At 42.0% G+C, this 24156-nt stretch overlaps 1 protein-coding gene across 1 annotated transcript in view; it reads left to right on the top strand.

Moving 5' to 3' along the window:
- The window catches only part of ABRAXAS2 (abraxas 2, BRISC complex subunit), a 29790-nt gene extending 10453 nt beyond the window's left edge, over nucleotides 1–19337 (top strand). The window contains exons 3-9 of the mRNA XM_023224346.2: nucleotides 802–838; nucleotides 3601–3667; nucleotides 8084–8274; nucleotides 10606–10725; nucleotides 11238–11322; nucleotides 13194–13308; nucleotides 17176–19337. Of these exons, the coding sequence (XP_023080114.1) occupies nucleotides 802–838; nucleotides 3601–3667; nucleotides 8084–8274; nucleotides 10606–10725; nucleotides 11238–11322; nucleotides 13194–13308; nucleotides 17176–17645 (1085 nt within the window). The 3' untranslated portion in view covers nucleotides 17646–19337. The remainder of the gene's footprint in view (nucleotides 1–801; nucleotides 839–3600; nucleotides 3668–8083; nucleotides 8275–10605; nucleotides 10726–11237; nucleotides 11323–13193; nucleotides 13309–17175) is intronic.
- Nucleotides 19338–24156: the final 4819 nt, after the last annotated feature.

Raw genomic sequence — 24156 nt, 5'->3', positions numbered from 1 at the left:
TAGACTTCCAGAGTTCCTTCCACTTCAAAACACCTGGCCCAAGTTGTCATGAGTTATTATTGGTTATTAATGGTAGGGTGAGGGTGGTTAAGGCCCTCTGTCCCCAGGCTGGCCTCACAGCATTTTTTTTTTTTTAATGAGACAGAAACTCACTCTGTCGCCCAGGCTGGAGTGCAGTGGTACGATCTCTGCTCACTGCAGCCTCAGCCTCCTGGGTTCAAGCGATTCTCCTGCCTCAGCCTCCCGAGTAGCTGGGATTACAGGCGCCCACCATCATGCCCTGCTAATTTTTGTATTTTTAGTAGAGACGGGGTTTCACCACTTTGGCCAGACTGGTCTTGAACTCCTGACCTAGTGATCCGTCTGCCTCGGATTCCCAAAGTGCTGGGATGGTGAGCCACCACACCCAGTCACCTTACAGCTTTTATCCCACTTGATTAAATGCTTCCAGTCAGTGGTTGCTTTTTCCTGTGATGCTTTTTTAAATAGATAAGATTGAATAAGGCACATAATAGCTGCATATTCCTGAATAATATCTTTCAGATGTGTGCTCATCATACATGGGCAAATAGAAATAGAACTTTCATTCTGTAGTCTCCTTTATTCTGAGAGTGTGTCACTGAGGGTGAATGTTCAGAGGTCGTGCTGCCTTCACTGGTGTACACGTAGCAACTGTTTGGCAGAGGAAAAAGCTGTCTTTGTTGTCAGAGATTTTGGTTTAAAAAAAAAATCCTGAGCTATTTTATAGTTGCCTATGTCTTATATGATTAACTAAGATGTATTTCCTCTTTCTAATTACAGAAATCCATAACCATCAGCCTTGTTCAAAACTTTTTAGGTAAGCCACGTGTAAGCTTTTAGTCCTTATTAAAAGGATTGATTGATGAAAAACGAGTGAATTTTGGCCTGTAGCTGATTGTGGCTGTAAAGTCACAAGGGTACCCACATCCATGGATTTATGGAGTGCTGTGTACACGGCATTGTGTTAGGTTAGGAAAAGGGAAGGGGAGAGCGTCAGTTGTGGCCATAGTGATTTAGAATGGAAGTATTTCCTCTCAGCCTATCAAGGGCTCTTCAATTATAGAGAAGAAAGTTAATCAACATAACATAATTCAATGGATGTTCTTAAGAGGAATAAAAAATGTTTAGTGTTCAACTTTAAAAATGTAAGAAAGGCCGGGCGCGGTGGCTCATGCCTGTAATCCTAGCACTTTGGGAGGCCGAGGCGGGTGGATCACGAGGTCAGGAGATTGAGACCATCCTGGCTAACACAGTGAAACCCCGTCTCTACTAAAAATACAAAAAACTAGCCAGGTGTGATGGCGGGCACCTGTAGTCCCAGCTACTCGGGAGGCTGAGGCAGGAGAATGGCGTGAACCAGGAGGCAGAGCTTGTAGTGAGCTGAGATTGCGCCACTGCACTCCAGCCTGGGCGACAGAGCAAGACTCCATCTCAAAAAAAGAAAAAAAGAAAAAAGTAAGAAAAGGGAGTATAAAACGTTCTTTTTGTGGTCATTGAAGTGAATACAGTAGTCCCTGCTTATCCTCGGGCGATACGTGGCAAGACTCCAGAAATCATGGATAGTACTGAACCGTATCTATATGTACTATGGTTTTTCCTATATGTACATACCTATCATGAAGTTTCACTTATGAATGAAGCACAGTAAGAGATGATTGAAGTTATGTGAATGTGTCCACTCACTCTCAAACATATTTGAGAGATTGACCAAGGGTAACTGAAACTGGAAAGTGAAACTACAGGTAAGAGGGGGACTACCATATTCACCAATGCCATATTATGACCAACTAAAGGACAGAACGAAAAAGAAATGAGGGGAGAAACGTTCGGAAAGGAGAAAGCATACAACAGAGAGACATCTGGAGGGAAAGGAGTGAGGAAGAGTGAGTCCAGGGTCTCTTACTGGACTTCCCCCCAAACCACCACCAGGCCTTTGCCTTCTTTCTCAGCCCTAAATCCTTCCACCTAATGGCTGGGATCATGATTTCAACTCTATGTTTCATTAAATTCCCCCAAGACCCAACTTCTTACCCCTTTCCAAAAGCCAGGCCAATACTTTCCTTCTAGCATTGCCCACATGAATACTATCAGCGTTCCTGATCAGTACTTCCTTCGGTAACACCAGCCAGCCCTTTCACTTGCCTCTTCCTGCTGTTCCCTGCAGCTTTCACCCTGACCACTCTCCCACTGTCAGGTGGCCCAAAAACCTAGCCCCCTTGCCCACAAACCCCTGGAGACTTGTGTCACATTCACCCTCGCACATCCACCCCCACCTATTGATTGCTTCAGAGAATTGTCACCATGCAAGATGACTACCTATAAATGAAGCCATCAGTTGCTGAGAACCTCACCTCTTTGAGATGTACACATAACTGAAAGAGGAATGGGGAAGCAAGACGATCAGTCAGCAGTTCGTTTGAGAGGAATCTCAGAACAAGTGAAATTGTTTAGACTCTGGTTCACACATTGCCTCAGGTCTACGAAGGTATCTGATTTGGTTTTGACTGTCCAAAGCTTCACTAGGTGTACCCTGCCTCAGCCTTCTGAGGAATTCATTAAAATAGTGTCAGCAAAGCAGTACTAGAACAAGGATTTGAGTTTAAAGAATAGACTCAGTTATTAGAGCCAAAAGAAACCTTAGATAACATCTGTCTATTCCAAACTCCTTATTTTGCAAAAAATGGAATGGAAACCAGGTGAAGTGACTTGCCCCAGATCATACAGTGAGAAACAGAACAGGAGCTGGAGCTTGTGTCACTTGCCTTTCAAGCCAGTGGTTTTGTTTGTTTGTTTGTTTGTTTGTTTGTTTTTAACCATATATTGAATTCCTTTCTGTCTTATAAGGCCCCAGCTTATGGTGGTAGGGAAAGAGGTAGAAGTGTGGCTTTCCCAAGCCCACATTCAGTGATAGAGGAGGCCCATGCATCATTATACCTGGATGTACACCACGGCATCCTGGTCATGTTGGTCTGTTTTGGAGGTGATTGTATTAGGTTTGAAGCTAGCCAGACCTGGCTTCAAATTCCAGCCCTTCTGTCTACCAGCCCTGTGATTTGGAGGAAGTCACTTGGCCTTGGTGCATTTATCTACGAAACTGGGAATAAAACTTGTGGAATTGTTGGGTCAAACTAATACCTCCCAGCACTGAGGCAAGAATGGAATGAAACAACCTGAGAAAGTATGCAGCCCAGTGTCTTCTTCCACATCCCACAAATGTTTATTTCCCTTCTTCATTTCTCAGAAAATGAGCTGCTATGTTATCTTTTTTTCATAAGTAATTGATACCTAGAAACAAAGAAAAGATGTCACAGCCATTTGAAACCCCACATTTTATAATTACTTGCTATCAACACCTCCCACATGTGGAAGTAATATCTCTTGAATGTACCAATCTCTTGAGTATTCTTCGATGCAAAAGGTACCTCCTTTCAGAAAAGCATTTAGACTGATTTCTCTTTATGTGCCTATGTAAGGTGAGAAATTAGGTCTTCATTAGGGTTACCACAGACACATGTAGCTCAGCACGTCTATGTCACAAAGCTATGTGGTTTTAGTAAAAGATTTTTTTCTCTTAAACAGTTTTTATGACTACGCAAGCAAAGTGAATGAGGAGAGTTTGGACAGGATTCTTAAAGATCGGAGAAAGGTATGTTCTGTTTGTTGCCCAGTGTGATTCTGAAATCGTTCCTTATCTCCCAAAGCTAAAACCAGACAGGAACGTAAAATGGAACAATAAGATTTGGTGTTAATATGTAAGAGTTTTGTTAACCTACATAGATTTTTTGATATATTAATAGAAAAAATTTAGATATTTATAGCCTGATACCATTATTATTATACGCCTGTAATCCCAGCTACTCGGGAGGCTGAGGCACAAGAATTGCTTGAACTCGGGCGACAGAGGTTGCAGTGAGCTGAGATTGCACCACTGCACTCCAGCCTGGGAGACAGAGCGAGACTCCATCTCAATTTAAAAAAAAAAAAAAAAAGGTTGAACACAGATGTTTCTCCAAAAGGTCATGCGTTTATTATTTCTATCAGCATTTGCATACGATGTTCTAGTTATGTATAGACTAGGTAACCGAGTCTGAATACAACTGAAAATAAACCAAAGTTTTCTTGTTGCAGTAGTGACTAATAATGCCATTTGTAATTTACTGTGTTGTACCATGTATGGGTTTTACTTTTTACCTTGGGATATTAATTCTATAAAAATAGATCCATTACTAACCATTTCTTAAGAAAGAAAGTACCAATAAAAGTTTTCAACTTGTCGCCGGGCACAGTGGCTCATGCCTGTAATCTCAGCACTTTGGGAGGACGAGACAGGAGGATCATGAGGTCAGGAGATCGAGACCATCCTGGCTAACACGGTGAAATCCCGTCTCTACTAAAAATACAAAAAATTAGCCGGGTGTAGTGGCAGGCGCCTGTAATCCCAGCTACTTGGGAGGCTGAGGCAGGAGAATGGCGTGAACCCAGGAGGTGGAGCTTGCAGTGAGCCGAGATGGCGCCAGTGCACTCCAGCCTGGGCAACAGAGTGAGATTCCTTCTCAAAAAAAAAAAGGTTTTCATCAAGCGGGAAACAAAATGCCTTTGTTTAACAGTGTTAGAAGTAAGTGCAGTTAGATTAAAACAACAGCCTTTCTAATGTACAGGAGGAGGTAAGGATAAAAGGAAGAATAGGAAGTGTGGAAGGATAGGTCAGAAGAAAGGCAAATGGCTTTATGCAAGATAGTAAGCTGAGGAGGTGCTCCATTCTGGTAGTCTAACCAAGCTGCCTGCCGAACCAGGAAGGGGTGTTAAAGCAGCCACAGGCATCACATGGTCCAGCACTCTCATATTAGTGAGTTGCCTGGGAACAGACATTCTGGAATCTCTTAGCAGCCTATCCCTCACCTCTCAGATGCTACCTTACAACCTCATTTTTCATATTTTAAATTATGAACCTTTATTATACTTTTTTAAAAAACTTTTTATTTATTTTTTTGAGATGGAGTCTGACTCTGTCACCCAGGCTCTAGTGCAGTGGCGCGATCTCGGCTCACTGCAAACTCTACCTCCCAGGTTCAAGCAATTCTGCCTCAGCCTCCTGAGTAGCTGGGACTATAGGGGTGTGCCACCACACCCGGCTAATGTTTACATTTTTGGTAGAGACGGGGTTTCACCATATTGCCCAGGCTGGTCTCAAACTCAAGTGATCCACCTGCCTCAGCCTCCCAAAGTGTTGGGATTACAGGCATGAGCCACCGCACCCAGCCATGAATCTTAATTATACTTTCTAAAACTAAAATTTGTTCTATACAGATTCTTTTTGGAGCACGATTTTCTAGAGCACTCACTACATATTAGAAGTACCAGGAAGTATTTTTTTGTAAACAGATTTCAAATTTTTATTTGATTTGATTTTTATTTATTTATTTTGAGATGGGGGTCTCATGCTGTCACCCATGCTGGAGTGCAGTGGCATGATCATGGCTCACTGTAGCCTCGACCTCCCAGGCTCAGGTGATCCTCCCACCTCAGCCCCCCAAGTTGCTGGGACTACAGGCATGCGCCATAACACCTGGCTAATTTTTTGTGTTTTTAGTAGAAACGGGGTTTTGCCATGTTGCTCAGGCTAGTGTCAAAGCCCTGGGCTCAAGCGATCTATTCATCTTGGCCTCCCCAAGTGCTGGGTTTACAGGTGTGAGCCACTGCACCTGGCAGATTTCAAAATTTTAAGTGAGAAAGATGAGTAACGGCCTTGAACAGGAAATTCACAAAAGAAATCCACTGGGCACGGTGGCTCATGCCTGTAATCTCAGCATTTGGGGAGCTGGTGGGTCACAAGGTCAGGAGATGGAGACCATCCTGGCTAACATGGTAAAACCCCATCTCTACGAAAAATACAAAAAAATTAGCCAGGCGTGGTGGCATGCCAGGTACTTGGGAGGCTGAGGCATGAGAATTGCTTGAACCTAGGTGGTGGAGGTTGCTGTGAGCCAAGATCATGCCACTGCTCTCCAGCCTGGGCAACAGAGCAACAAGACTCCATCTCAAAAACCAAAAAAAAAAAAAAGGCAGCTGGGAAAAAAAATGAAATAAAATAGTTCAAATTGGCATAACTGAAAAGCACCGTTATTCATCCAATAGCCACTTGAAAGATTCTGTCAGTCAATGAGTATTTCATGAAAACAGCCAGTGTGCTGAGCACCGTTCAGGTCTTTGCAGGAAGGTGGGGGAAGTGTGGGGCATGCCTGAGGTCTACTGAGTAGGTAATTCCAGCATTCCAAATAGGAGTTGGGTACGGAGTATTGAATCTTAGAATGAAATGTGCCGTGTTCACATACATCAATAGCTCTATCTAATTGTATCCACATTTTCTTGAAATGAAAACTATTTTTACCTTTTTTATGGCCACCATCGTGTCTAATGTAGAATGTGAAAGTTAGTGTTGCCCGGTGGAAAGAGGCAGGCATCTTGATTCCACATCTTGGCTGTCACTCATGAGCTCTGTAACTTTGGACCAAACATCTCTTCTATAAGATTATATACTGAGGCCAGACACAGTGGCTCATGCCTGTTATCCCAGCACTTTAGGAGGCTGAGGCGGATGGACCACTTGAGGTCAGGAGTTCAAGACCCACCTGGCCAACATGGCGAAACCTCATGTCTACTAAAAATACAAAAATTAGCTGGGCGTGGTGGTGCATGCCTGTGATACCAGCTGCTCGGGAGGCTGAAGCAGGAGAATCACTTGAACCCAGGAGGTGGAGGTTGCCATGAGCCGAGATCGTGCCACTGCACTCCAACCTGGGCAACAGAGCAAGACTCTGTCTCGGAAAAAAAAAAAAAAAAAAAAGATTACACCCTGAAAGAAAAGCTTGGGTTTTCTTTTTATTTAAGGAATATCAGAATTAATTGCTTTAATCTATGGGAGGATTTGTTTTATGTTCAGTAGTACTCCTTGAGTCGGGAACTATTGCGTATTTCTTTGTTCTCTGTAGTTCTTTGCATGTGATATGAACTCAGCGGAGAAAACATTATTCATTTAGAGTGGTGTAATTAGTGAACATATTTGTGACATAGCTAGCCTCAGCAAGAGTTGGCTTACTTTCTACATGCAAGTGTCAAAACAATCTCGATTTACTGTTAATTTTAATTTTAATGTGACACTAATAGATTTAAACTACCTTTACTTCTTAAAACAAGATTTTAGCCCAGAGTTGGTTTCAAAGAAGGAAGCTGTATGAAAATTGATCTTCTAATAAATAATTAAATGTTTTGACAACAGATGTTTTTAAATTTCAATATGCAAAAGAAAAATTCAGAAACGTACTTAAATTCAGATTCCTGGCTCTGTCTTGGGAGGTTCTGATTCTGCAGATTTGGGTGGGGCCCAGGAATCTGCACTTTAGCAGTCTTTCGGATATCCCTGAAGTCATCTGTCTTCCTGATGACCAACAAATCACATTGTGAGTATTCTAGAGAGCGTAACAGTTTCATCAGCCAGTTTAGTTATGCTGTAGTTAGAGCTGACAAAGCCAAACTTTTAAAATAGTTTTATTGAGGTAAAATTGACATATAATACATATTTCAAATGTATACTCTTAGAAGTTTGATGTATGTATAAACTTGTGAAACCATCACCATACTAAGATAACGAGCATCTCTATCACCTACAAAAGCTTCTTCATGCCTTTCCAGTCCTGCCTTCTCCCCCGATTCCTGTTAACCACTGATCTGCTTTATGTCACTGTAGATTAGTTTTCATTTGCTAGCATTTTGTATAAATAGAACCCTATAACCTATACTTGTTTTAGTGAGGAGGTGTCTAGCTTCTTTCACTCAGCATAGTTATTTTGGGACTCATTCGTGTTCTTTTTCTTACTAAACAGGATCCAGTGTATGTCGAAACCAGTCTGTTTATCCATGCTCCTGTTGATGGACACTTGGGTTGTTTCAGTGTGGGGCTTTTGCACATAAAGCTTCTGTGAACATTTGTGCATTTGTGTTTGTATGGATACATTCAGAATTAAATTTGTAAGATTTCATGCAACTCTTCACACTTTTCTTTCAGAAAGTCATTGGGTGGTACAGATTCCGGCGCAACACACAGCAGCAGATGTCCTATAGAGAGCAGGTTCTTCACAAGCAGCTCACCCGCATCCTCGGTGTGCCCGACCTCGTCTTTCTTCTCTTCAGCTTCATCTCCACTGCCAACAATTCCACTCACGCTTTAGAATACGTACTCTTTAGACCAAATAGAAGGTAAAGCTTTCTTTTCCATCTGTCTCACATACAAGAAGGATGTTGGGACCAGGCGCAATGGCTCACGCCTGTAATCCCAGCACTTTGGGAGGCTGAGGTGGTCAGATCATGAGGTCAAGAGATCGAGACCATCCTGGCCAACATGGTGAAACCCTGTCTCTGCTAAAAATTCAAAAATTAGCTGGGTGTGGTGGCACGTGCCTGTATTCCCAGCTACTCAGGAGGCTGAGGCAGAAGAATCGCTTGAACCTGGAGGCGGAGGTTGCAGTGAGCTGAGATCGTGCCACTGCACTCCTGCCTGGCAACAGAGCAAGACTCCATCTCAAAAAAAAGAAAAAAAAGGACGGACGTTGGTACAAGTCATTGAGATTCATGACTTTGAAAATGTGCATTATAGTGCATTTTATCCTTTTTTTTTTTTTTTTGAGACAGAGTCCAGCTCTGTCATTCAGGCTGGAGTGCAATGGCGCGATCTCAGCTCACTGCAACCTCTGCTTCCCGGGTTCAAGCGATTCTCTTGCCTCAGCCTCTCCAGTAGCTGGGATTACAGGCGCACACCACCATGCAGGCTAATTTTTTTGTATTTTTAGTACAGACAGGGTTTTGACATGTTGGCCAGGCTGGTTTCGAACTCCTGACCTCAAGTGATCCACCTGCCTCGGCCTCCCAAAATTTTATGCATCTTTAAATAAAAACTTATTCTCTTTAGCTCTTTTTGTGGTTACAGAAAGTATTTTTCTTGTCAGTTATTTACATAAAATTGTTTTTGGATCAAGAAGCATTAATAAGACGTGTTTATTATGCATAAATTCTTATAAGGAATAAATAGCTGGAAATCATCATTTGCTTCTCCATAATCCACTGTGTGGAAATGCAGTTTTATTGCTGTGGAAGTCTGATTATAATTTTGAAACATAAATTTCAAATACAAAATTGTGAAATTGATCCACCTGCTGGTTAATAAGGGTTTTGCATTGTGAACTTGTTAAAGCAAAAAAAAAAAAAAAAAAAAAAAACACCCATACGATTATATGATCATGTTGTCTGTTTGAAAACAGCAGAATGGTTTCCCTCTGGAAGTTTATTTGTTGTAGAATTGTAGAATAAATTAAATTGACATCAGTGAAAATAATTGTTAATTGTTAAAAAGGTTTTTTTTTTTTTTTTTTTTTTGAGACGAAGTCTTGCTCTGTCGCCCAGGCTGGGGTGCAGTGGCCGGATCTCAGCTCACTGCAAGCTCCGCCTCCCGGGTTCACGCCATTCTCCTGCCTCAGCCTCCCGAGTGGCTGGGACTACAGGCGCCCGCCACCACACCGGGCTGTTTTTTTTGTATTTTTTAGTAGAGACGGGGTTTCACCGTGTTAGCCAGGATGGTCTCGATCTCCTGACCTCGTGATCCGCCCGTCTCGGCCTCCCAAAGTGCTGGGATTACAGGCTTGAGCCACCACGCCCGGCCTAAAAAGGTTTTTATAAGATTTCATTACGTAATCTGTAGGTATTTCTTGAGCGCTTACAATAGGCTCAGCATTGTGTCAGTCACTGTGGGTATATGAAAGATGTGTAAGGCATGACCTCTGCTCTCAAGGAGTTGATAAGCAAAGTTCTACTTTATAGGAGGGGAAAACATTACTAACTCATGTATCCTTGGGTTGTCTTAGAAGGAGGTGCTCCATGAGACCTTCCTGTTAGTTTACCAATGTCAGCAATTAAGACTCCTATCACCAAGCCCCATTCTTTTTTTTGTTAATTAATTTTATTTATTTTAATTTTTTTATTATTATTATTTAGAGATAGGATCTTGCTCTGTCACCCAGGCTGGAGTACAGTGGCACTATCATAGTTCACTGTAATCTTGAACTCCTGATCCTGTCACCTCGGCCTCTTAAGTAGCTGGGACTGTAGGCACATGCCACCACACATGCCCTTTTTAAAGAATTATTTATTTATTTATTTATTTAGAGATAGTCTCGCTCTGTCGCTCAGGCTGGAGTGCAGTGGCACAATCTTAGCTCATTGCATCCTCCGCCTTCTGGGTTCAAGTGATTCTCCTGCCTCAGCCTCCTGAGTAGCTGGGACACAGGTGTGCACCACCATGCCCAGCTAATTTTTTTTTCATTTTTAGTAGAGACAGGGTTTCACCATGTTGGCCAGGCTGGTCTTGTTCTCGAACTCCTGACCTCGGGTGATCTGCCCACCTCAGCCTCCCAAAGTGCTGAGATTACAGGTGTGAGCCACCACACCTAGCCCTTTTTTTTTTTTTAACTGTCAATCTCATTTGAATATGATAGAATGGTACATTTAACATGATCTCTTTCTGAATTTTTCCCATAGGTATAATCAAAGGATATCACTTGCTATTCCCAATCTAGGAAATACTAGCCAGCAAGAGTACAAAGTGTCTTCAGTGCCAAATACTTCTCAGAGTTATGCCAAAGTGATTAAAGAACATGGGTAAGTTGAAAGGTAAAGTGCTAGTTTTTTCTTTTCTCAGCAATATTTCTTCTGTTAATAACATTTAAAAGGTGTATGGAAAAATGTAAAACCAAGTTTGATATGATTAAAACTGGAGAATACAGTAAGGTAATTGTCTAGATACCACCAGCATGCATCAAAATTTTGTTCTTGTTGAAAAGAGAATTTCCTTTTATGAATTTTTAAAATCATTTACCACAATATTTTTTGTAATTGATACAAAAGTTTTGGATAGAGTATTATTTCTGAGGTTCTAAAACCTAAACATAGTCACTGAAAAATACATAGCTTTTTATTATTTTTTAAATGATCTTGGTAACATGGGTTTTTTAAATTTCCGTAATTCTTGTGGTATGAGCATTATTCCTTAAACACTGTCACCTTGGAGTCACAGCATTTAAACAATAAAGTGGAAGAGATAGGAAAAATGCCTTTCCATTTCACAGCGGTTATGGTAACCTTGTGACATCTGTTTTCTGTTTGCCTTCTAGTACTGACTTTTTTGACAAGGATGGAGTAATGAAAGATATCAGGGCGATTTATCAGGTTTACAATGCACTTCAGGAGAAAGTTCAGGTAACTGATTTATTTATTAGTTTTCATCTTACTTGTCTTGCCCAAAAGTTTTTAATTCTACTTTAATTTTTAATTATCTTCCAACTGACAAATAGAGTTATGATCCGAAAGTCAGAATCTGTTTTCCCAGAACAGAGTCAGGCTGTGGAATAATGATTCGTGCCGTCTTGCAGAAGCCCAGCTCACTCACTCTGTGCCTGAAGTAGATTGTTGATGCTACTGTTTCAAATACTTACAGCCCCATTTGTGATCGTAGTTTTTCTAGGAAAATGTAGAAAGGCTTGCTAAGAACACAGCTATCTCCATCAGTTATATTCTAAGTAGAGACAATATCAAAAGGCACCCATAACTGGTTGCAGCTCTGCTTCTTCATCCTAGTTCACTCATTTTGCCCCCAGCTGCCTCCCTGAAGTGGGAGGATCTCGGCACAGCCTGTTCATTCCTAGTCATTTATGCAACAGGCATCGATGGAAACATCTCCTGTGAGCCAACTACTGAGCTAGATGCTAACGATACTTTCCCACATTCTTTTCATCATCCCCGCTGTCTTCTTAGGAGTAGTTTACTCTAAAATCTAAGAACAGAAGAGCCTTTGAACTTGCCTTTTGAGTACAGCAAAGAAAGTGGTAAAATTGATGAAGCTCTCGAGATCCAGAGAAAGGCCTGACTTTAAGGAAAAAGGCTTTGGCCAGGCATGGTGGCTCACACCTGTTATCGCAGCACTTTGGGAGGCCTAGGCAAGAGGATCTCTCGAGCCAAGGGGTTCGAAATCAGCCTGGGCAACATAATGAGACCCCATTTCTACGAAATAGTTAAAAATGAGCCAGGTGTGGCAGCATGCACCTGTAGTCCTCTGCTACTTGGGAAGCTGAGGAAGGAGGATTGCTTGAGCCCAGGAGGTCAAGGCTGCAGTGAGCTACGATTGTGCCACTGCACTCCAGCCCAGGTGACAGAGTGAGACCCCATCTCTAAAATATAAAAATAAAAAGGATGAAGGCCTCAATGAGTAGAAAGAGGAATGAAGGCAGACACTGAAAAAGAGGAAAACAGGCTGAGTTCAGCCCAGGGCAAAAGGAGAAGCATACAAGAGCCATTTCCAGTCTAGTGCTCCAAACTAGGGTCACTGTGCACCTACCAGTATAGGGAGCTTTATACAGACTCACTGATAACCAGCCTACTTTCTGGAAGCTTCTGGTATTTCTGCTATGGAAGGAACGTGCAGTGGAAAATAGCTTTTTGTCCTGAATTCATGACCATGCCCTTTTCAGAATATCAGCACTGGCCAAAAGTGGCTGTTATATTTCATTGTTGATTGAATAAGGCCTGCTTTGAAAATACCAAATCACAGAGTTTTCTCAGGATTATAAATAGCTACATTACACAGATGCAGTCTCAAATAACTATCTTTTATTAAACCTTGACTTTGAAACTTTTTTCAACTTTTCTTTATAAATATTTTCTGTTAAATTGTCTTATCTGATTTTTTGAACGTTGGTGATAAATAAAAGTTGAAAGCATCTTATTCCTGTCTTGTCTTTTGTTCTTCCTTTGTATGCTAAACTGGTACCAAGAGTTGCCTTTTCATTTCAATAAAAATTATTAATCAAAGGAAAGAGTAAATCTTTCCTATCTTACCCTTATTGGTCAAGAATTTATAAGCTAAATAGCGTAATCATCTTAAAATTAAAGCAAATCAGTGAATAATAACAATTCTAGTTTTTTGGGCTTTCTTGATTTTGTTCTACCTTATGTGGCTGCTTTTTAACTCAGTAAACCATCTGGACTTTTCCTGGAGTTGTAATCAGCGCTGAATTTATGGAATGCCTTGTGCTTGAACTTGAAGCTAACTTTGTTGTCATTTTTTTCCTCAGGCAGTGTGTGCAGATGTTGAAAAGAGTGAGCGAGTTGTTGAATCTTGTCAGGCGGAAGTGAACAAATTAAGAAGACAAATCACTCAGAGGAAAAATGAAAAGGAACAAGAAAGAAGTAAGTTTATTATTAATTTTACCATTCAGTATGAGGGAAATGTTGTTTTAAACATCAGATTATATTATACAATAAATGATATGCCTCTTTCTATGCTCATCAGGTCTCAGATTAGCCTGGCTGGGGCAGAGTAGTCTCTTGTGCAGCTTCTCTGGAGGGCAAATGCTGTTTTTCATAGTAGCCCCCTCAATTCTCTGACACTTGAAGAAAAAGAAGACCAAAGGTAGAAAAGCTGAAGTGGAAATTAGAATAAATCCCAAGAAGTTATTGATACAGATTTGTGTATATATTGACAGTCGGATCTAGTTACAGTGAATGTGGTGGTTGTTACTTAGTTAACCCTGGCGTGCCCAGCAGGTAGGCACTGTGTCCTGTTTTTTTTTTTTTTTTAGACGGAGTCTCCCGCTGTCATCCAGGTTGGAGTCAGTGGCGTGATCTTGGCCCACTGCAACCTCCACCTTCTGGTTTCAAGTGATTCTCCTGTCTTAGTCTCCTGAATAGCTGGGACTATAGGTGCCCGCCACCATGCCCAGCTAATTGTTTTTTTTTTGTTTGTTATTTCAGTAGAGACGGGGTTTCGCCATGTTGGCCAGGCTGGTCTCAGCCTCAGGTGATCCATCCGCCTTGGCCTCCCAAAGTACTGGGATTATAGGCGTGAGCCACCGAACCCAGCCTGTGTCCAGTCTTAATACAGCCTCATAGAGGAGCTACCAAATATTCTTTTAGCTTTATGTTCGGTCATAGTAAAAGTTTTAAATGTCTAATTTTGGTAACCATGGATGAATACACACCATTAGGCTAAGGAACAAACTGAATGAGAATTAGGCCCATGAACCTAGTAATTCCAGCATAACAGCCATGTTTGCTGTAACACCACCAGAATTATTATCTGTATGTAAAATTTATAAACATATGGCAGATAATATCAAGTGTAAAAGATAAGGTTAGGGCTAAACTTTTCTAATTTAATAAGAATATATATAATCCAGTTAAAATGTAATTCATGTTTTCAGGCAAATGTAACAGTCTGATTTACTGTTACATTTTTCTGGAAATAATCAGAAATATAGATAGGGCCAGGCGCAGTGGCTCACGCCTGTAATCCCAGCACTTTGGGAGGCCGAGGCGGGCAGATCACCTGAGGTCAGGAGTTCGACTAGCCTAGCCAATGTGGTGATACCTCATCTCTACTAAAAATACAAAAATTAGCCAGTCATGGTGGCGTGCACTTGGCAGAAGAATTGCTTGAACCTGGGAGGTGGAGGTAGCAGTGAGCCAAGATCACACCACTGCACTCCAGCCTGGGCGACACAGTGAGACTGTCTCAAAAAAAACACAACAAAATAGAGGCTGGGCATGCTGGCTCATGCCTGTAATCCCAGCACTTTGGGAGACCAAAGCGGGCAGATCACGAACTCAGGAGTTTGAGACCAGCCTAGCCAACATGGTGAAATCCCATCTCTACTAAAAATACAAAAATTAGCTGGGCATGGTGGCAGGCACCTGTAATCCCAGCTACTCGGGAGGCTGAAGCAGGAGAATCGTTTGAACCAGGGAGGCGGAGGTTGCAGTGAGCCAAGATCACGCCACTGCACTCCAGCCTGGGCCACAGGGCGAGACTCTATCTCAGAAAAAAGAAAGAAAGAAATACAGATAGGAATTTTTATTTTCATTTTTTAGAGATGAAGTCTCACTCTGTTGCCCAGGCTGGTCTCAAACTCCTGAGCTTTAAACGATCTTCTTGCCTCAGCCTCCCAAAGTGCTGGGATTACAGGTGTGAGCCACTACGCCCGGCCAAAATAGGAATTTAAAGTAGTTAAGTCAGCAAAAGTAAAATAATTGAATAAATTACAGTATGTTATAAATATGTATAACTATAATTTGTCAATTTACAGTTATAAATTTTATTTAAATTATGGTATATATATGTATGATGGAATATTATACAGCCATTGAAGTGAATTTGAGTTAATGCCCAATATATTATTTTATTTTATTTTTTCTTTTTGAGACAGAGTCTTCCTCTGTCAGCCAGGCTGGAGTGCAGTGGCTCAGCTCACTGCAAGCTCTGCCTCCTGGGTTCATGCCATTCTCCTGCCTCAACCTCCCGAGTAGCTGGGACTATAGGCACCCGCCACCACACCTGGCTTAATTTTTCTGTATTTTTAGTAAAGAGGGGGTTTCACCACGGTAGCCAGGGTAGTCTCGATCTCCTGACCTCATGACCCACCCACCTCGGCCTCCCAAAGTGCCAGGATTACAGGCGTGAGTCACCACGCCTGGCCCCAATATATAATTTTAAGTAAAAAAACTAGACTGGGCACAGTGGCTTACACCTGTAATCCCAGCACTTTGGAAGGCTGAGGCGGGCAGATCACGAGGTCAGGAGATCAAGACCATCCTGGCTAACACGGTGAAACCTCGTCTCTACTAAAAATACAAAAAATTAGCCGGGTGTGGTGGCGTGGTGGGCGCCTGTAGTCCCAGCTACTCGGGAGGCTGAAGCAGGAGAATGGCGTGAACCCGGGAGGCGGAGCTTGCAGTGAGCCGAGATAGCGCCAGTGTACTCCAGCCTGGGCGACAGAGTGAGACTCCGTCTCAAAAAACAAACAAACAAAACTAGGTGAGCCATGGTGGCTCACGCCTGTAATCCTAGCCCTTTGGGAGGCCGAGGCAGGTGGATCACTTGCACCCAGGAGTTCAAGACCAGTCTGGGCAACATGGCAAACCCTGTCTCTACTTAAAAAAAAAAGAAAAGAAAAAAAGCCAGGTGTGGTGGCATGCACCTCTAGTCCGAGCTCCTTGGGAGGCTGAGGTGGGAGAATCACCTGAGCCCGAGAGGTCAAGGCTACAGTGAGCCATGATTGTGTCACTATACTCCAGCCTGGTGACAGAGTGAGACCCTACCTCAACACACAAAAAACTAGGATCTAAAACAGTATAAACCAGGTGGTGTCAGCCATGTTTTATATCCATGTGTACAGACAAACACTCAAAGCTGGATAATAAAACCGAGTTCAGCAAGGATTAGTGACTTCTGTAACACAGCAAGGAAGTGAGGGCCTGATACTTACAATTTAGGTCTCTTCGCTTGCAATCCTGTGCCCTTTTCATCCTGACAATGTTATTGGGATGATGGAATTGTGGGCAGCCTTTATTTTCTTTCTTCCTTTCTAAATAAACATTGTACGAGTGTGTATCAGTTTTATAATACTTTTAAAAAATGTAAATGTTACCTACAAAAACTTTCAAGACTATATGGACTATGTGGGTTCTTTCACAGCATTAATAAAAATAGAGCAAAGCTGTGGTTCAGTACCTACTTAACATAGGGCTTTTAAAGTTTTAAAGCGTATAAGTGTATTATGACAGGTAGCTATAAAGAAATCGGTTTTTTGATAGGAGGCTGCCAAAGAAAGAATCTCACATTTCCATTCCATGGACAGGACATTTCCATTTCAACCTTTGGGCCCCACAGCGTGACACAGCAAGCCCCACGCCAGGGAACCCGCACAGGGTGTGGAGCGGCAGAGCCTGCATTCTGAGTCTCAGGCCCACTTCCAGCTGTCCCCTTAGCCACATCACCTCACCTTTCAGAACTCTGGTTTCTTTGCATCTATAGTGGAAACAGTAATCATAACGATAATGATAACACCAGAAATTTGTCATGGCCTTAAATGAATTAATGTGTAGGGAAATATATTGTAAATTATCAAGTACTATGCAATTGTAAAATAATGAATAGTAACAGTTAGCTTCATTGCCTCACTGCTGTTTTCCAGAACATTCGGGTTGACCATGTTATACATTGAGATGAAAAGCTGTGAGAATCTAGAAAGTGTTAGAATATTCTTTTTTTTCATCCAGGATTGCAGCAGGCAGTGTTAAGCAGACAGATGCCGTCTGAAAATTTGGACCCGACATTCAGTCCTCGGATGCCCTCTTCTGGGTTTGCAGCTGAAGGTAGAAGTACACTTGGAGATGCAGAGGCCTCTGATCCTCCTCCCCCCTATTCGGATTTTCACCCAAACAATCAAGAAAGTACTTTGAGCCACTCTCGCATGGAAAGGAGTGTCTTTATGCCTCGACCTCAAGCTGTGGGCTCTTCCAATTATGCTTCCACCAGTGCCGGACTGAAGTATCCTGGAAGTGGGGCTGACCTTCCTCCTCCCCAAAGAGCAGCTGGAGACAGTGGCGAGGATTCAGACGACAGTGATTATGAAAATTTGATTGACCCTACAGAGCCTTCTAATAGTGAATACTCACATTCGAAAGATTCTCGACCCGTGACACATCCCGACGAGGACCCCAGGAACACTCAGACCTCCCAGATTTAACTAAACAAAAGAACTCTCCACCTAGCACTGTTTTTCTTCATTGCTTACTGAGAGGTTTTTTGAGAACTTAATCTGGGGGAACTGCTTTCTCAGATACCTTGACTCCCAAGAAGAGAGTCCTTGTGCACAGAACCTGTGGGAGGCTCCATCTGTGGGTCTTTTCCTTTGGATACAGTGTGCAAGCTTCATGGCAGAATCATTAAGATAATCAAATTGTCCTAATTCTGGTGCGATTCATGGATGTACTGGTAAATTTAGGCAAAGTGAAACTTATCAGCGTAGTTTCTGTTCTTTAAAATAAATTGGAAATTAGAGACTAAGCACAATTAGTCTATAAATGTTCTATAAATCAAAAACTTACCTCTTGCACTATCATGCCTTGAAATTTACTTTTTCAAAGGGAAACAAGTTTAGCAGCAGCCTTCAAAGAACTTCTTTCTATGATGAGCCAAATTCATCTTTGCCAGAAAAGAAATTTTGATAATTCCAAGAAACCTGATTGGAACAAATCAGATACACCTTCTCTTGTCTGCATGACTTTGTGAGATAAAAGAGAGGGCTTTCAACTCTTTTCTACTAGCTTGATATGTATTATCACTTAAAATGGTTGCCTTTAAAAAAAAAAAGTAGAGATACTAATTACCAGTAAGTAATCATCCAAATAAATATGTCATAAAATACATGAATTATTGTTTTCTTGATGGAGTACAGTGACTACTGCGTTGCACTGGCACCTGTATGGTCTCTGTTCTGGAATCCTAGAGGACGCACAGCAGTGGAGAACAGAAGGAGTGAGTTTTATGATGAACAGATTCCAGACACGGTAGCTTTAGCTGAGTTCATACAGAGGAGATATAACTCATTTAGATCTTCTGACAAATCCTAGTGTTAGTTTTATTTGTGGAGGAAAGACATTTAATAATAAACTGTTTGGGACTCTTGGTGAATAAAGATTCATTTTCAAGCTGAATAACCATACTTATTTGAAGTTGCCCTTTAGGGAATCATTGCGATATGTGTAGAGACTCTCTTGGGATGCACTTATATTTTTATTTAATGACTACTTGTTTTCTAGTTTCGCCCACAATGTGTGAAACCACTAAGACATTCAGGAGCATGTTGGGCTTCTGGTTTGGAAACTGCAAGACCCGCCATTTATGACAAGGACAGCCAAGAGGTTAATACTTGGAGTTTTAACTGCCTTTCCTTTGAACTAGTTAAAACCTGTAAGAATAAGGAAGTTGTTGGAGAGGCTTAAAATCTTGGTTCTGAAAAAGTAGTTTCAGTTTATAGGATAGACATTTACTCACTGAGCTCCAGTTCCAGTACTAAATTAGACAGTATCATATAGACCGAAAATGAAACGCTAGAACTGCCGTTCTTTGGATCGCCCCTCTATGGGGGTCTGTCTTTTAACTACTCTTCTGGTTTTGTTGGCCTTACACCACTGCCATTTGATTTAAAACGCTGCAGACCACTTTATCTGCAAATGTGTTCCAGTTTTTATCAGCTACCTACTACGCAGCTTCAGCGCCAGTGTGAATTCATTTTTTTTAAGTGCCATTACCATCTCCTCTGTTCAGATTTTGACATTCAGGAAAATATTTTTATTTTGATGCCATACTGAAATCTACAATGTATATCTGACAAAGCAGTTAAATGTGACAATAAAAAACTTATTTAATCATGGTACCATTGTTTTAATGTCTGTCTCAGCACTGGACAAGGCCTTTCCTCAGTGTACTCATTCTGGCAATTAATAATGGACTTAAAAGAGTTTTTTAAAGGGCATTAAAACTCATCTCCATACAAAGTTTTTGTCAGGGTGCTTTCAGGAGACATCCAGGAACACAACTTGCTAAAATGTTTCTGTGATTTTCAGGAGTTTCTGTTTCCAAAATGTTTCAGTTGATTTCTTGTTACCTATAGAACTAAGTATCAGTTGAGTATAAAATTGAGTCTTGGAAAGGTCCTCACAAAGCATCTTCCACAGAGGAACTGATCTTGTTTAAAGTGACCCCTCAGCCTGGATCCCCTAATAATGGAGATACTGTAGAACTTACTGCCTGAGAGCATCTTAGGAATCGTGAGATCACTTTAGAACAAGAGTCGGCTGGCTAACAAGTGTATTCTGGATTCTGAGGGAGCCATTCCTATTGAGTGACGTAGCTCTTCCAAAATGCAAGGGGAGAGTGTTTTCAGCAGGGTTTTAACGTGTGAATTACAGCCTTTTAGGGTTCTACTTGACATCTCCAAGAATTTGGAGAAAAGGAAACTGGATTCTTTTTACTTACTTCAAAGCCTGGAAATGCCCGGTTACATGTTGTAATTGGTTTTTCTGGAGTAAAATCAAAACAGAAATCTCATCCCCAAATATTCAGGATACGTATTTTTTTTAATTGCAGACACAGTGGGGCATTGACCGTAACTGCTTTAACAAAAATATTTAAATTTTCTTGTCAGTCTGTGTTTTAAGGAGATAAAAAGAATCTGGGATGATGTAAAATAAGAAGACAGTGGAAATAACTAATGGTTATTAACCGTGTTCTGGGTCTGACTTGCCTTGGCTGTAGGTTTCATTTCAGTTACTGAAAAATCTTCCTTTTTTCATTAGGATCTGCTTCATCCTTCCCCATAGCAAACCTGAATTCCACCAGACAGGCAGGAAGCCTGAAGGCAAATAGATTCGTAAATGTAGTGCTAATAAATAATGGAAAATGTTTACTTTTCAACTTTATGACAAACAGATTTCGGAAAAGTTCTGGGATTTAGCTTAGCTGTCTTCCTTTTATACAGTGATCTTTGTAATGTCCTAAAGAAGGCGAGTCCGGACATAGAGTACCTCCAAGCTGGGTTACTCTAGGGTTCTTCTGATCCCTAGGGATGGGGGGAGGAGGACCTTCCAGCAGGGAGGCTTTGTAACATCTGCAAGCAAATGTCCCTCTGGATGCCAGATGTGACATGTGGTCCAGAATGTAGTGCTTAACAAAAGAAAGCTCATTGCAGCATATTTCTAATAGCAAAAACCTGGAAGTGACATTAATGCTAATGTAGGGGAATGGTTAGATTTTGATACACTCCAGAAGAAATAGTCTTTGCAGCCATTAACAATATTTAGGTAGAAATCAAAAAGATGGGTGGGCGCAGTGACTCTGACCTGTAATCCCAGCAGTTTGGGAGCCTGGGGTGGGCAGATCGCTTGAGCTCAGGAGTTCAAAACCAGCCTGGAAAACATGGTGAAACCCTGTCTCTATTCAAACAAAGCAAGGCCACTTGCGGTGGCTCGCGCCTGTAATCCCAGCACTTTGGGTGGCCAAGGTGGGTGGATCACCTGAGGTAGGGAGATCGAGACCAGCTTGGTCAACATGGTGAAACCCCATCTCTACTAAAAATACGAAAATTAGCCAGATGTGGTGATGCACACCTGTAATCCCAGCTACTGGGGAGGCTGAGGCATGAGAATTGCTTGAACCCAGGAGTCAGAAGTTGCAGTGAGCTGAGATCACACCACTGCACTCCAGCCTGGTCAACAGAGTGAGACTGTCTCAAAAAAAAAAAAAGATTTCTTTACATGGAGATACCAAATGAAGAAACCCAGGTGTCCAAACAGCATGTTTGATCTGATTTTTGTGGGGAAAAAAATTAGTATTGTTCTTGATAGGAAACAATCTGGAAGGATATTCACGTAAGTGTTAACAATGTGGTCCTGGGATGTGGCAAGATGGATACTTTTTCTCTCTTTCACTTGTTTGCATTTTATAGTTTTTCTGCAGTAAGTGTGTGTATAATAAAAGACTTCAGAAATGGTGGTCACTGACTACACGAGTTATTTCATGCACACCAGCTTAGAGGGGATTCTAGAAACATTCTGGATTCTCTGGGTTTATTTACCACGCTTGAATTTTTCACATCTGTGGCCTGTATAAGATCAACCTTGTTGATGCTCTTCTCTTCCCTTCCGTCAACCTTTATCTCATTTCCAGATAAAAATCACGTTTTGTTTTGCCTTGACACTGATTTGTTTTCTAATAAATCTGGAGCCTGTTTGACTTTACTTAGTTCAGAATCCATTTCCTAAATTTCCAAGAAACACTTAAGAAATAACTTCAGAGACTGAAGCTAATTCAAAACTGGAGCAATTATTTATATTTTTCTCAAGGCAAAAGTTTCTACAACATGGATGTTTTGAGTCTTAAAATATAAGGCCAGCTTTCCTTGATCTTGCAGATACACTCTTTGCAAGATTTTTTCTTTTCTTTTCTTTTTTTTTTTTTTTGAGGCGGAGTCTTGCTTCATTGCCCAGGCTGAGGGCAGTGCCGCCAATCTCAACTCACTGCAACCTCCACCTCCCAGGTACAAGAGATTCCCCTGCCTCAGCCTCCCAAGTAGCTGGGACTAGAGGCGTGTGCCACCACACCTAGCTAATTTTTGTATTTTTAGTAGAGACGGTGTTTCACCATGTTGGCCAGGCTGGTCTTGAACTCCTGAGCTCAAGCAATCTGCCCACCTCGGCCTCCCAAAGTGCTAGGATTACAAGCGTGAGCCACCACACCCGGCCTGTTTGAAAGAGGCTTGTGTCATGCTTGCTGTAATGCTGAACAATGCCTTTCCTGCCAGGTGTTCCCTCAGGTCGTATTAGGAGATGTAGACCCTTGTTAGTCCAGTCTGCACACAAACGAATCTGGGAGGTGTTTTATTGCAAAGTAAATCTAGTCTTGTTTGGGATATTTGTTGTGGCCAATCAGTTGTGGGCTCTGCTTGGTAGAGGTGGGGGCCATTCGGTCTCAACTGATTTGAAGCATGATTTATCTATACTAGAATGTGTATCATCCAAAAGACCTTGTCCAGGGCCAGGCAAGATGGTTCATGCCTGTAATCCCAGCACTTTGGGAGGCTGAGGCGGGTGGATCACCTGAGGTCAGGAGTTCAAGACCAGCCTGGCCAACATGGTGAAACCTGTCTCTACTAACAGTACAAACAATTAGCCAGGTGTGGTGATGCGTGCCTGTAATCCCAGCTACTCAGGAGGCTGAGGCAGGAGAATCACTTGAATCTGGGAGGTGGAGGTTGCAATGAACTGAGATTGTGCCACTGCACTCCAGCCTGGGTGACAGAGCAAGACTCCATCTTAAAAACAAACAAAAAAAGACTTTGTCCATAGTTTCAAGGTATGTGAGTGGAATTGGGGAACAGTAAGTAACTGCTCTCTGGAAATACTAAGCACAGGGTAAATCCCTGGCACACACATAAGATGGGAAGTTTGGAGATGCATTTTATACAACTTCTTAAAGAGTTCTTCATCTTCTCAATCTGTCACGATCCTACCCGTTCTTGTTGCTGTTGTTGTTGTTTTTATTGTTGTTTTGAGACGGAGTCTCACTCTGTTGCTCAGGCTGGAGTGCAGTGACGTGATCTCAGCTCACTGCAACCTCTGCTGCCCGGGGTCAAGCAATTCTCCCTCAGTCTCCCAAGTAGCTGGGATTACAGGCGCACGCCACCACACCCAGCTAATTTTTGTATTTTCAGTAGAGACGGGGTTTCACCATGTTGGTCAGGCTAGTCTCGAATTCCTGACCTCAGGTGATCCACCCGCCTTGGCCTCCCAAAGTGCTGGGATTACAGGCATGAGCCATCACGCCCGGCCATATGGCCATTTTTAAATTTTTTATACGAAAGTTTTAAAAGATATACAAAAGTGAGAGTAAAAGAACCACAATTTTTTCCTTCCTCACTTTCAAGGATTATCAACTATTTGACACCCTTGTTTAATCAACCCCCTTTCCTTTAAAAAGTTATTGCTACCCTCTTTTAATTTTTGATTTATTTATTTGTTTTTTTTTATTTTGTTTCTGAGACAGGGTGTTGCTCAATTACCCAGGCTACAGTGCAGTAGTGCCATCATAGCTCACTGCAGTCTCAAATTCCTGGGCTCAACCAATCCTCCTACTTCAGCCTCCTGAGGACCACAGGCATGTGCCACCATGCCCAGCTAAATTTTTCTTTTAGAGGTGGGGGTCTCATTATGTTGCCCAGACTGGTCTTGAACTTGAACCACTGCGCCTGGCCTGCTATCTTCTTTTAAAGCAAGCTTGGGCGGGGCACAGTGGCTCGTGCCTGTAATCCCAGCACTTTGGGAGGCCGAGACGGGTGGATCACTTGAGGTCAGGAGTTCGAGACCAGCCTGGCCAACATGGTGAAACCCCCATCTCTACTAAAAATACAAAAAAAATTTAGCTGGGCATGGTGGTGGGTGCCTATAATTCCAGCTACTGTGGAGGCTGAGGCAGGAGGATCACTTGAACCCAGGCAGCGGAGGTTGCAGTGAGCTGAGATCATGCCACTGCACTCCAGCCTGTGCAACAAGAGCAAAGCTCCATCTCAAAAAAAAAAAAAAAAAAAAATTTAAAATTTTTTTTTGTAAATAAAAAGAAAGAAACATAGCGCCCTGAATTGGCCTCAACTTCGAAAAAACTGGAAAAAACATGGGACCTTTGGGGAAATGATTGTGAGT

Source organism: Piliocolobus tephrosceles, chromosome 9 (genome assembly GCF_002776525.5).
Source record: "Piliocolobus tephrosceles isolate RC106 chromosome 9, ASM277652v3, whole genome shotgun sequence".
Lineage (NCBI taxonomy): Eukaryota > Metazoa > Chordata > Mammalia > Primates > Cercopithecidae > Piliocolobus > Piliocolobus tephrosceles.
The sequence above is the reverse complement of the archived record's forward strand: the minus strand, read 5'-3'. Positions and strand labels throughout refer to the sequence as shown.